Below are 14,774 nucleotides of genomic sequence, written 5' to 3'. Positions count from 1 at the left end.
AAAAGAAAGGATTTTACTAAAAAAACAAAAAAAATCTAATTGCACTGAAAAAAAAACAGACAAACAGCACCCGCTTCGATAAGTTTCCATCGGAAGACCCCTCGATTGTTTATGTTTTGACATGTTTGGAAGCAAACCATTCGACCTGGCGCATTTGTACACGTGATTGCTTTTGATTCAGTTGGCGAAAAATGGAAACGCAATGATTTCGAAAGAAATTCCCTTGTGTATCCGAAAATTGGTGGTTCGTGATGTGCAAAACAGTGAATCGCAACGGACTGTCGCTATGAAGTACAGTATCAGCCAAGCAGTGGTTGGGAAATTTCTTCTGAAACTGAAACGTTCGGATCATTGGTAGACCGGCGCGGCAGAGGTAGAAAGCGCAAAACGAATGCGAGAGCGGACACCAAAATCATGCGTCAAGAAGTCACGACAAACTCGAGGGTAATTGTCCGCGAGATGCATGAAACCCTTCAACTATCGGTTTCTGCTCGAACAGTTTGTCGTCGTCTTTTTTTTATAAGTGCTAAGTTGAAATTTCTATGCCAAATAACACGCCTTGAATGTATTCTGAGTGGCAAGCTCTAGAATACGCGTGACCGCAGTGCAAGTCGGAAGGAATTTCTTCGACGAAAAATCTCCCGACCAGAACGGAAATCGAACCCGAACTCTGGCATGATAATGTGTGATGCTAACCACTCAGCCACGGGAGCACTAAAATCAAAATTCGAACTAAATCAGCGGGTTTGCGTGTGGTGCAGATCGGTTAAGGAGCCTCAGGAGTGCCACATCCAAGACACGGTGCAGCATCAAGAAGGGAATCGACGCGATAACGACTTCAGATTGTAGGAATCAACATCCTGTGGAAAATTTGGAGGTTTCGTTGATCCAGACGTGCCGTGAATATGAGTTCGCATTTTATTAGGACAACGACCCGAAGCTAACTGCCGAGAAGACCAAGTCTTTCTTCCGGTCTTGTCGGATCAAGCCGTTGAAATGGTCTCCACAATACCGAACCTCAGAGATGAAAACACTAGAGTTACCAATAAAAATAACTATCAATAATTTAATGTTTTGATAGATCTCTTCATCAAGCAAACTTGCTATTCATTCGACAGATTCATTTAATTGACACGAAATCATCATGGAAGTGATGGAATCTACAATTCCACACAGTAAATCCAACCCGGGTAAGAGAGGGCTACACTGGTGATCTGAGGACATCAAAAGGTAGAATGAGAAGCGGAGGAAGTTCCTGCGCGCGGTCAAGCGAATACTGATCGATGGCTTGGAGAAAGAAGCGACCATGAACGAATACCAAGCGCAGCACATAAGGATGTGACTGCTGATTGGGAGAGCGAAGCTAGTCAGATGGATTGGTTTTCTGAATTCCATATGTACAGCATCCCACCGCTGTCACCACTTGTAGCGTTGCCTGAACGGTCTTGGCTTTCTTTCATACAACTAAAACTCGACCAATCGTTTTAGCGTGCAACTCTAGACTCTTTTATTTTTTCCGAAATTAATTCTACAAACTAATTCTTCTACCTTCGAATTTCTGGGGAGGCGCTTGGAGTTACCCCGCTATATCTGCCGATAAATAATTATGCGCCGAGTAATCAAAAAATGTCCCGTGTGTGTTGAACTGCCACGAACCGAATGGAAACTTGAGATTTGTTTCACTCGCACAAAAATAACAAAATTGATGTACGTAAAAAAAAAATGTAGACTCAGTAACAACATAATGTAATTAGAGAAGTGTTCGATTTTCGACAAGGGTGATGCACTTTTGGATCTTGACGACAAAGCGCAAGTGTGCTTCAAGTGTGCCGACTACATTTACCCGAATGAAAGTGAGAAAAATTTGACAAATAAGGTTATGAGTTTTGTTAAATCTCGTGTTGTGTTCCACCGATTGCCCGGATAGTTTGAAACATAGGAGACCATCCTTCAATTAGGTTAATTTTAGCCCTGAGATATACAATTAAAATTTTAATGCAAAAAATTACCGGGCAAACGTATGCCGTCCGACGCTCGGTAATGCTCGGTCGAACCTTACTAAATGATCGCCTCCTATGTTTCAAACTAACCGGTCAATCAGTGGAACAGAGCTTTGCTTGCGAGAAACCGCAGCTTCCGACAGCGGATCGGCGGCTGACTCGGATTGCGTCACCTCGGTGGCTTGCGGCAACCTCGCTTCCTCATCCTTGTTGGATGGAGACTTCGTCCCCATTACATTGACGTCAGAAAAATTTTTTTAATGAAAAAAATCAACTTATAATAAAAATAGCGCCGCGACGGCGTTAATACTTAAGTAAGAAAAAATAATATTCTATACAATTTTTCATCTTAAACCTGAGCTGTTCTTTCGCCTTCTTTCGTTCTAAATATTTGAATTAGATTTAACAAACGTAAATATCTTAATTCAATAATTACAGAAATTTATTCCTTCTTTCACAAATGAGCTTCTCTGTAGAGTGATGTTCAACTGATTTTAATTTAATATCAGGATTTTTAACAAATTTTCAATTTAACAAGAGTTACTTTCTTCTTATTCGGGATTGTTTATCATTCGGGTAAAAGTTCTATCCATATAAATGGTATTCGAGGTCATTTCTCTTGAATGCTCTAGAATTTCGTTGTGTTATAATAATGTTCTTTTATCTCTTTCCATCGCATTATTTGTCTATGTGCCCTATTATAGAAATCGAGTCGAAAAGAATTTTGCTTGGCTCTATTTTACAATTATAGATGCCGAGCGAGTCGATAGCATCAACCGAGTGATAGATATCGGTGCAACAGTCAGAATTTTTCGACTTGTTGGGTTTGCTTGTCGCATATCTTCAGAGAATAATTTTGTTTTTGTTTGCGACCCTGTTATTTTCCTTGGGTAAACATTTCAGAAACGCCTAAATACGAAACGCGAAATACGCCGAAATACAGAAACGCAATTGCAACACATGAAATTCGAGCTCGGTAAGAGATTATCTCGATTTACAAAATACGAAATTTTGCTTGGTGGAATAATGATAGTGATTGTATCAACTTCTCGATTCGATCTACATAATAGGGCACTATTTTTTTTTGTTTTGACGTGGGGCTACGTCTAACCGGAATATATGGAGGTTAAATGAAAACCTAGACGCAGAACATGCTGGAAAAATTTAAAGATTTCGAACGCTTATAACTCGAACCCTTCTCGACAGACCGGAAAGATGTTTGCATCAATTGATAGAAATATTTCTACGCATCTCATCACATTAAATAAAATGATATTTTTCATGTGATAAACAATCGAATGACTACGAAATGTGAAGCGTTATCTTGGCCCGGTATACGGTTTCCTCAATACAGATTTCAAAATTATGCCTGGTGGAATCCGCTTTGTGAATACATGCAAGTAGGTGGTATTATTGTTCCCACCGAAATGGGTTCCCTTACACGGACTTCAAAACCAAGTTGCCTGGGGAATTCTGCCTGGGAAATCCATGCAAGTCGGGAAGACTTTTGTTCCCACTGAAATGTGTGAAATACAATAATCGTTTGACAATTCTTCCGTTCACATATTTTGGTAGTCCTGGGCATCATATCAAATGTAAAAGGACGGTCATCAAATTTATTTGTAACAAAGAACATAATCTATTACAATGCATGCATTGATTTTACATGGCAACTGTTCAAACTCTTTACTTACAAAATAAATTCGATTGAATTCGAAAATTGCTTCATTTGATCAATAATTAAATCAATACAAACAAATGCTTACTAAGCCAAAGGTAGTCCCGCGTCAATCTTGCGGTAATATCATAGATATAACCCACCCATTTTTTTTGCAGATTTCATTATTCTATTCTATGAATTTTATAGCGACTGCTTGAAATTAACAACTTTCTTCTACGTGTATGGGCTTCGTGATCCAAATGACTGGATGATGTTTACAATCAAATCTGAAAGTCCATAATTCATACAAAATTGATATAAAAGCAAAACTATATATCTTTTTCATAACTTTGAAAAATATAGTACACAACGCCGCTCTCACTCTCGTGTTTGATCTACCCACGTAATATGCGAGTTTTTCGGATACCAGTTAATGTATGAATGTAATCATTTTAACCCTTTAACGACCAAGCTGTAAAAATTCTATGTTTCACAAAAGCCTTTGGTGCAACATTGATTATTGGCGTTACAGAAATCCTAATCTTTGACATTTTTTTTTTAAATTTAATTTTATTTAATTTCATTATTCTTTTCTGTTCTTCCGTTTTTCGGAGAATGATAGAAAAAATCAAAAAATAACCAAACAAAAACCCAATAAAGTTATACAAAATTGAAGGAAACTGATAGCAAGTGGTAGCTAATAGACTTAGCTAAAATTTGATGCCAAAACCTTACACAATTTCAGTGACGGTCCCAGCTTCCAAATGTACTCTTTGTATAAATAGAAAGCAGTCAGAAATTCGACTAGGAAGTCGACCCCAAGTGGCCTAATCAAATCGAGAAAATATGTGCCTTTCAGAAACTAAAAAATCTGACGGATGCAGCTACAGTCTAGTGTTTCTTTGTCAAGCTGTTTACACGATTACTTGATTACTAATCGGTTCCTATTCCATTCGTTTTCTATTTCATCCACACAGAACTTGCTAACAAGCCGGAAATTACTATCATCCCACACTTTACCAAGTCAAGGCCCATCCCAGTAGAATCACCACACGTGAACTCCACGATGGAAATCGACGGGGACGCGGATGGAGTAGCTGAGGACGACGACGAGGAAGACGACAGCGAAAGTGAGCTGGAATTCATCCTACCCAAGTGCGAACCCACGGAGGACTGTTCGATAGTCGATATTGACTCACCATCGGATCATGCGAGCAATGACGAGCAGGAACAATCACAAAAAGCACAGAAACAGTCCCAACCATCCCACCAAGTGAAACCAAATACGAAACACCAACAGCTGTTCCTTCACCAGTTGCAGCAACAGCATCTTCAAAATTTGCAGTTGCAACGTCGCTCGCTAGTGAAGATGCAGATGATTCATGGTGGTCAGAAACAGGAAAACGGCGATAGTAATGGTGGCATTGCGATCGGTAGTGATCCCGATGATCATGATATAGGCTCGCCGAGCACTCCGATGTCATCCCTCGGGAGAACTCCTTCGCAGGACTCTTACGATGAAACCAACGGAAACAACAGTCACTTTACGCCGACAAGACAACCGTCCAGACGTCGCACTAGGAGAAAGAATCTTTCACCGGATGATCAAGCTGAGGCTCTCACCGAAATGTCCGTTCGTGGTCTTGATCTGTTCCGCTACGCTAGGATTAACGACGGTGTTTACCAGTGCAAGGAATGTGCTAAGGAAAATGTACAGAAGACTTTTAAAAATAAGTACAGCTTCCAGAGGCACGCTTTCCTCTACCACGAGGGTGCCCAGAGAAAGGTTTTCCCCTGCCCAGTTTGTAACAAGGAATTTTCACGCCCAGACAAAATGAAGAATCATCTCAAAACGACTCACGAGTCGTACATGCCCAAGTCTGACCCAGTGTATCCGATGAGTTTTATTGTCGGTACAGAGCAAGGCCCACCGAATCACGCCACCGCCAAAATAGAAACCGTTTTGAGTGCTATCCAACTGCAGACGCATTTGAACTTGCAGAAGGAACTCCACAATCAACAGGCAAAATTCCAACTGCAGCAACAACTGATCTCACCTAAGCTAGTAGAAAACGGTACCCAAGCGATTGCCGTCGTGACGCATACTAACTCACAGTAATAGCTAAGATTTCCAACGCATTTTCTTTTTTTTTCCTACATTATAAGAAGCACTAGTCTTCCGCGAGTTGCTTATTCAAAGGGGGATTCATTTATGATCACTTCAGTAGAAGCATTTACGTGAAACGAGCGAGCGCCATTTTTTTTGACTCCAAAGCGGTGCTACCGACCCCTAACTGATCACCACGTGTGCCTTAACTTCTAAACTCGCTGTCACGCACAAGTAATAATAACCATTATGATGAGCAACATAAGACTGTCGACTGAAGTTGTAGAATAGTAATATAAAGTAACTCTAATCAAAAGCGCCCAAGGATTGCACAAATTGCCATTTTTGGGACCTCTAAACGCGAGGTATAACAATGAATGCACACCAGGAACAGGTTATATATCCGATCTCGTCATTTACTATGTAAGTTTTAGCGGGAGAAATCGGATGAGTTATCACTTCTCATATTCAGTTTATGTGATATAATCTACCCTCTCAATCTCTCTAATCAGTCTTGATTCTCCTGTTTAATTTTTTTTTTTTTTTTGAGATATTCAGTTATATGCAACAGTGTTATCGTTAAGCATTCGATCTCTTTATGAAAGAGGAAGCCTTACAGAATTTGTACCAAACTGAAGTTGGGCCGTACAAATTCGTGTTTTTCAAAGCGCGAACCATGTACTAGCGGGCCGAGCACATATTGCATTACGTTCAAGATGATGCTTCTAGTGGATAAGGATAAGAAAATGATTATTCATTAATTGTTAAAACGATACTGAGCTTCTCGTAAGCGAAGCACTGAAACCTATTTCAGGTAAGCTTGAGTGTGTGTGTGTGCCACAGCTGCAAAAAAAACCCTCACTAGTTATTAAACTGATCCCCGAAGCGAAAGTACGAAAACGTAACGTTGTAAAGACACATGTATGAAGCACAAAACTATAAACAGAAAAAAAAATGAATTGAAATTGCCATGTAAAATAATGCACAAATTTTGTTCTAAAGGTAGGAATTGTATCGAAGTTTTAACTATGTATTGCACTGAACAGTGACGATTTGATTTGAGCACACTAATTTGAGAAAAGTTGCTCGTGAGATAATGAGATGCCTTGAATTTTTTCGATGCTCGTATCTCCCGTGAGTCACACTTTTCTGATAAACGCAACAATTGGATGATTTTCTTGTGAAACAAATATAGAATTATCGAAAGCAGCTGTTACTGTGGCAATGTGGACTTAATCCGAACGATCCATATTCATCTTATTCTACAAGTTGAATCTACGTCGTGTCTTCAGCAAGCATCAAATCGTTCCTGAGAAAAAAACGCATCAATCGCCAACAACCTCTAATGTGACTAACGTGAAAAAGGTAAAGAGCTGTTCCGCCGCAAATGACGGGTTTTTTCATAAATTTTATTTTTGTATTTTTTTTTATCCCATTTATTTATTTAAGGCTCATTAGCATTTTAGCTGTAACAGAGCCGAATTTTAATCGTGTACATGTCACATGGTTATCATATCTATAATTACCACATTACACAGTTGCCATTCGCCAGTATTCCTTCTATACCATTGCATATGGTACATTCACACAGTAGCCATTTAGGCGTAAGGGTATTCTTTCTGTTCTTCCATTATCCAGTTGGACCACCGGACAGCGGAGACCGTTGTTTGATCATTGTTGAGTTATTCATAGAACAGTAGCCCGATGTGTCTGGCAGAGCAGAGCAGTTGTATGGATGAATCGATCTTATTTCGACCGTGGATCGATCTCCATCGCTGATGATTGTTGCGTGGATGTAGCTATTCTGTAACAACACAAAGATGGTCAATGAGGGCCCTGAGTTTCGAACTCACGATCGATCGCTTACTAAGCGAACGCGCAACCAATGTGGCTACGGAGACCCCCTTTTGTATTTTTTATTTGGCTCAAATTTTGCAGACGCATTCTTTATGCGGCGATAGTTCGGTTCATCATCGATTTTAAGATATTTGGCATCAATTTTTTTTGACGTCTTTGATTTTTATATGTAACGAAAAATTGAGAGATTTCAAATGCATAATACGCAGAATTGTTCTAACGACATATGGGCCCTATTATAGAAATCGAATCGAGGATTCGATACAATCACTATCACTATCACACCGAGTAAAATCTGGAATTATAGAAATCGAGGAAAACTGCTCGAAAGTCAGCGGTTGTGATGAAATATTGTGAAACAAGCTTGAAATGTTTCATGAAGCACTATAAAAAGGATGCCAAATCTTTTTTTGAGGCATCTGCACTGAAAATGTATTTCCGAAAGTGTTAATATGGTTATGTTTTGGAGTAAATTGATATTCCCTCAAAGAATAAAGCTTAATAGGCGTAAGGCACGCATGTATGTTTAATAAAAACGAAAGCGTGGAACAATTTGCTGTACGAAAAATATAATTATTAGAAAATCTATGAAATTCACGAATTTCACTTTTTTTTAGCAAAACAATTTTTGTTATTCATGTAATGCAACATGTAATTCTCTTTTAGTGCCGATTTCTTGTTGTAGTGGCGTCGATAGCTTTATTGTATTGGGGCAACCACCTGTTGCTCTAAATTTTCGTTTGTTGTGTGCTAGTGTTTTCTTTACCTTTCCCCTTATGTCAATCCAAACCTGTAATTTAAATAAAATCATTATTGTTTTGCAGGATAGCTTTAGCATATGGTATAGAGCATTATACCACTCCGACCATTAGTTTGATTTATTGTAGTGAAAGTGGTATAGTTTGGCATAGTATAGCAATAAAAAATAAAATTGCTGCCAAAAATAGCGTACTAATGTATGCTAGTAGAAGTGAGCAATTTTTAGGGTAGGAAATTCGGTTGAAAGAAATTCAAAGAGTATGATAAAATTTACTTATGGAAGTTGTGTGTATTGTAAAAGAAATACTTACTTTCTGCCATTCTGAACCTAGATGCATTGGTGGTCTCAGTGCATTAAGCTTCTCTCTGAATTCCTGCAACTTTTATATTAGAACTGCCTCCAGAAAAACTTCGAGCAATGTCTACATTCGCTTCCATTGTTTCAAGGAGCCGTTCAAACTGGTGGTGATTTGGTTTTTTTTTCTTCCGCCACTCATTTTCAGCCACTGAAATATGCGCTGGAAGTAAATTCTGCATTGTAAGTTATAACATGATTAATATAAATAATGCTGGATTGAACACTTACTCTGTATAGACTATTCTGGCAGCACCGTGAAACAAATGCTGATCAAAACAAACGAACATGTGTTGCAAATTGCATATGTTGAAGCGTTTCTGAAATGTTTCCCAAAGGGATGCAAGCCAAAACAAAATAATTCTCTGAAGATATGCAACAAGTGAACCAAACAACTCGAAAAGTTCTGACACTTGCATCGATAGCTATCACTCGCTCGGTGCTATCGAATTGCTCGATTTCTATAATAGTAAAATAGAGTTAACGAGCAAAATTCTTATCGCCTCGAATTCTATAATAGGGCGCAATGTTATAGTACACTCGACAAAAAAAATTAGAGTAACAAAGTGCGAAATCAGAAATTTTAAGTGATTTTTTATGTGATGCGCATCATTTTGAAGCTACAACTTTCATGTATTAGAATATTTTACGCACATATTTTTATCTTGGTGTGTGTAGGTCAGTGGTAGCCAACCTGCGGCCCTCCGGCGTTGTTCATGCAGCCCGCAGCCTGCTTTTGGTAAAAAATAAATTCCTATGAGCGAGAATGAGAATATAGGGCCTGATCATGAACATCACTATCACAAACGCTTTCACGTCACTTACACTTCACCTAATCTTTTTGGGCCTGATCACGAACATCACTTCACGGTGAAAACGAAAAGAATTGTATGCGATTTGTCCGTTTTCACCGTGAAGTGATGTTCGTGATCAGGCCCTTTGTGTCTATCATCATTGGGCCCTATTATAGAAATCGAGGCGATAAGAATTTTGTTCGTTAACTCTATTTTACTATTATATAGATGTGATAGCTATCGATGCAAGTGTCAGACCTTTTCGAGTTGTTTGGTTCACTTGTTGCATATCTTCAGAGAATTATTTTGTTTTGGCTTGCATCCCTTTGGGAAACATTTCAGAAACGCTTCAATATATGCAATTTGCAACACATGTTCGTTGGTTTTGATCAGCATTTGTTTTACGGTGCTGCCAGAATAGTCTATACAGAGTAAGTGTTCAATCCAGCATTATTTATATTAATCATGTTATAGCTTACAATGCAGAATTTACTTCCAGCGCATATTTCAGTGGCTAAAAATGAGTGGCGGAAATAAAAAACCAAATCACCACCAGTTTGAACGGCTCCTTGAAAAAATGGAAGCGAATGTAGACATTGCTCGAGGTTTTTCTGGAGTCAGTTCTAATATAATCCCGGTGTAGGGAAAGTTGGAGGAATTCAGAGGGAAGCTTAATGCACTGAGACCACCAATGCATCTAGGTTCAGAATGGCAGAAAGTAAGTATTTTTTTTACGATACACATAACTTTCATAAGTAAATTTTATCATACTCTTTGAATTTCTTTCAACCGAATTTCCTACCTAAAAATTGCTTACTTTACTAGCATACATTAGTACGCTATTTTTGGCAGCAATTTTATTTTTTATTGCTATACTATGCCAAACTATACCGCTTTCACTAATGGAACTAATGGTCGGAGTGTTATAATGCTCTATACCATATGCTAAAGCTATCCTGCAAAACAATAATGATTTTATTTAAATTACAGGTTTGGATTGACATGAGGGGAAAGGTAAAGAAAACACTAGCACGCAACAAGCGAGAATTTAGAGCAACAGGTGGTTGCCCCAATACAATAAAGCTATCGACGCCGCTACAACAAGAAATCGACGCTAAAACAGAATCACATGAATAATAAAAATTGGTTTGCTAAAAACAAAGGGATATTCGTGCATGACTCTTTACGGAATTCCATAGATTTTCTAATAATTATATTTTTTGTACAGCAAATTGTTCCACGCTGTCCTTTTTATTACACATGCATGCGTGCCTTACGCCTATTAAGCTTTATTCTTTGAGGGAATATCAATTTACTTCAAAACATAACCATATTAACACTTTTGGAAATACATTTTCATAGCAGATGCCTCAAAAATAGATTTGGCATCCTTTATATAGTGCTTCATGAAACATTTCAAGCTTGTTTCACAATATTTCATCACAACCGCTGACTTTCGAGCTTGCTAACGAATCGAGCAGTTTTCCTCGATTTCTATAATTCCAGATTTTACTCGGTGTGATAGTGATAGTGATTGTATCGAATCCTCGATTCGATTTCTATAATAGGGCCCATTGTCACGGACAGTTGCGTGTAAAAATAAACTCCGTGAAGCGAAAGAGTTCATTCCCGTTTATAAGAGACATGTCAGTTGCATAATTTCGGACGTTTGAACGTTATGTAGGTAAAATTAATAAGTGTATGAGATAATATTCCATTGTTTTAGTATGTTTTAGAATGACAAGTTTGCGATTATACCTCGATGATTCGGTATTTCAATCCAACTATTAGGACTCATTCCATGAATCATTTGCTTGGTGCGTTAGTTTGCTGATTCAAACGCTGGTTCAAAGATGAGGAGGAATACTTGGTTGCTCTTGGATGATGTAGTTGTTGAACATATGGGAATGTAATGTTATTTTCTCTTTCTATGAATTACTCTAGAGATGAAGCATGACTATCATAATTTTAATAATCGATATCGCGCTAACTCTTGTACTCAGCTCTGTCTTACTCGTCCGAATAGTGAGAAGTTTTTAATATAGATCAACGTAAAAAATATTTTTCAAGAACCGTTTCTACAATTCTGATGAATAATAATATTTTCTATATTTCAGAATAAACCCGAATTTATCCATCTCATGATCAGTATAATCTAAGCTATTCCCATATAGGATTCTGAAGTTCAATCCTTTTATCCTTCCCATTCTCGTGTAATTTTATATACGGGACATACGGGACATGAGGTTCGATATAATTATTTAAACTGAAACTGGTCAGTAGCGTCGGTCGGAAGCATAATTTTCATATGAAACACCTGTTGAGTTTCAAGGAATTTGCCAAAAGCAGAAAATGATTCAGATTTTCTATAGACGGATATCAACATTATGGAAAAAGAACAAGAGAACAATTTGAGAATTATTAATTTAAAAGCTTTGCAATGATAGATTCATTTTTTCCTTATTTGAAACTTAAATATTCTTTCATTCAAAGTATGTCTTCAAAACAATATCGTTAAAAATGTATATTACGTAAAAACAAATGATCAATGGCCTTATTCGATGTAACTATCGTCCTGATTCGGGTCTTGTCCACCAATTGCGAATATTTGAATTACAAAAACCAGCTCTGCAATGTTGGGAAAACATTACAGTTATTATTTTATATTCAAAATATCAACAAATCAATATTATACATAATCAATCATAATGATCGTTTTGGGCCATTGGCCTCCATTGCCATTTTATGGGGTTGCAACTCTGTTAGTCTAATCCTTAAAATTGAATCAAAAATTTTCTATTCATTTAGGACAATCGAAATTAAACCTTTCATTATGTTTCAATTGGTCTACGGAAACTACATTTCTAGTCCTCAATTACATCCCATAGCGCATTTATCGAATCCAAATAAACAAATTTACGTCCTCTAGAAACGTCAGGGGCTGTCCACATACCACGTGGACAGAAAAGGCACGATTTTAGACACCCACTTCCCCCTCCGTGGACAAGCGTGGACATTCCTTGTACCCCTCCCTCTGATGTCCACGTGGACATTACTTCAGAAAATAATTGATTTTTTTATGTTCTATTCCATATTTTCCTTTTTTTTCAATATATGCGTTCAATCAAATTTTCTTTGTCAAATAATATGTAACCCATCCATTGCAGCGTTTTACGCAACTATGCTTCACAAATGCTCATGAAGGGTTGTTTTAAATACGAGGGTCACTATTTATATTTCAGGAATAGGAACAAAAACAAATAGTTAAGCTGCGAATATATTTTTATTGTTTTTCAAAGTACTCGCCACAATGATCGATACACTTTTGCATGCACCTAAACCAATTTTCAAAGCATTTATTCCAATCGACACGAGCCTTTTTTTTTTTTGAGCGATTGTCAAATTATGTGGGATCCCACGTGAACATAATTTTCGCACAACTAAGTGTTCATGTAAAATCGCATATATGCTGGTGGAACTAATGCTTAGGGATGCCTCAATCTCACAATAGGTTACATGACGATCTTGCTTAATCATTTCGTGCACAGCATCGATGTTTGCTGGCACTACAGTCGATTTTGGACGACCTTCACGAAACTCGTCGGACAGCGAACTACGACCACGATTGAATTCACTATACCAGCGATACACAGTGGTTTTTGATGGAGCTTCATCGCCAAAAGTCAAATTAAGTTGATTGACGCACTCTTGTTGTGATAATCCACGTCGAAAGTCGTAAAAAATCATCGCACGAAAATGTTCACGATTCAGTTCCATTTTTTTGCCGAGACCAAACTTTCAACTAAATATAAAATAAACAAATAGCGTCCGTATGACGAAATGTTCTGAGTACGTATATCGTCAAAAATGTCAAACTTTACGATGGAACCGTCAGATGGACTCACATGACATCAGTGTTGCCAATTCCCGAAATATAAATAGTGACCCTCGTATCTATAGTGAATCTGTTATATCATGTGTCATGTACCGAGTATTATTCTTGCTCAGTGTCTCGATACGACTGTCATCAGTGGTGACATAGGGCCCCCAGACAAGCCAATAGAAGCGTATTGCAAAAAATACTCCATTGCAAGAAGAGTAGCGCTGCCAGGAACACATCTCCAGAGACTTGGCCCATGAATCAGAGTATGTGTTGTTCGCCTTCCATTTTCGCAAAACCTCAATAAATATAAGTGAAGCAGCTGAAGCTGAATCGAAACCCGCACCTAAACAAAATAATGTCGTGCTTTTACTACACTCGACAAAAAAAAATAAAGGTTCATCGATTGGTTACAAAGAATGGCTAAACGTATCATTATGGAACGTTCACAGAGGTTTTGAGGATATACAAGGCTCAAAATGTTCCGCTAACATTGGAATTTGCTACAATATTTGCAAAATGACAAACGATTTCCTAAAACACTACTATCTTTGACACTTTTTTGAAATCGACGCAAAAAAATTAAATAAAATTTCGTTTTTATTTTTTTTTTTATAATTCGTTTATTTGTACAGGCTCAGTTACATAGGTTTAAAGAAGCCAAACTCTCAACTATACTTTTACTATTAACATGTTTTCTTAATTCTACGGTTAATGAAATAGGAAACCGATTACTCGCGGTCGACTCGAGTTTAGAAGGGTGACACATTTTCTTTAGGAAAAGGATGGGATGTAAGGAGATTGTAACCATGTTCACACTCACACTCACACTCACTATCACATTCATACTCACACATCACACTGAATTCTTAAACTATCCTCACATCTAATATGTATTAACAATTTAACTTATTCTAATGTTAGGGAACCGATAGCTCGCGAAGGACGAAAAGGAGGAGAAAATGGGGGGGAAAGTATGTAAGAACAATCACACTCGAAGATCGATATCTTTAAGGAAAACATATATTTGGGACATGTAATCAAGGTCTAACCGAGCCAACACATCTCTCACCGGCACATTGGGCTGCCTTCCTCGAGCTCGAAGGGAGTTTTCTAAATTAGATCTGGCCACAAAATATAGCTCGCACGACCAAACAACGTGTTCGATGTCGTGGTAACCAGAAAAAAAAAATTTCGTTTGTTTGTCGTCAAATCAACAAATTGTCTTTGTACATAATTTATTGAAGTTTTACAAACTGCCTTTCGATAAGCGGTGCGCTAATCATTTTATTAATCATTGAAGACGACGGGGAAATTTTTCGTTTAAGCAAAAATAACTTTGTATTGAAAGGTACTTCAGGA

At 37.8% G+C, this 14,774-nt stretch overlaps 1 protein-coding gene across 1 annotated transcript in view; it reads left to right on the top strand.

The window, feature by feature from the left end:
- The window catches only part of LOC129773902 (protein tramtrack, beta isoform), a 44,058-nt gene extending 37,102 nt beyond the window's left edge, over window positions 1–6,956 (top strand). Inside the window, exon 4 of the mRNA XM_055777566.1 lies at window positions 4,638–6,956. Coding sequence (XP_055633541.1) covers window positions 4,638–5,779 — 1,142 coding nt within the window. The 3' untranslated portion in view covers window positions 5,780–6,956. The remainder of the gene's footprint in view (window positions 1–4,637) is intronic.
- The last annotated feature ends 7,818 nt before the right edge of the window (window positions 6,957–14,774 follow it).

The sequence above is a fragment of the Toxorhynchites rutilus genome, chromosome 3 (genome assembly GCF_029784135.1).
Source record: "Toxorhynchites rutilus septentrionalis strain SRP chromosome 3, ASM2978413v1, whole genome shotgun sequence".
Taxonomy (NCBI): domain Eukaryota; kingdom Metazoa; phylum Arthropoda; class Insecta; order Diptera; family Culicidae; genus Toxorhynchites; species Toxorhynchites rutilus.
The sequence above is the reverse complement of the archived record's forward strand: the minus strand, read 5'-3'. Positions and strand labels throughout refer to the sequence as shown.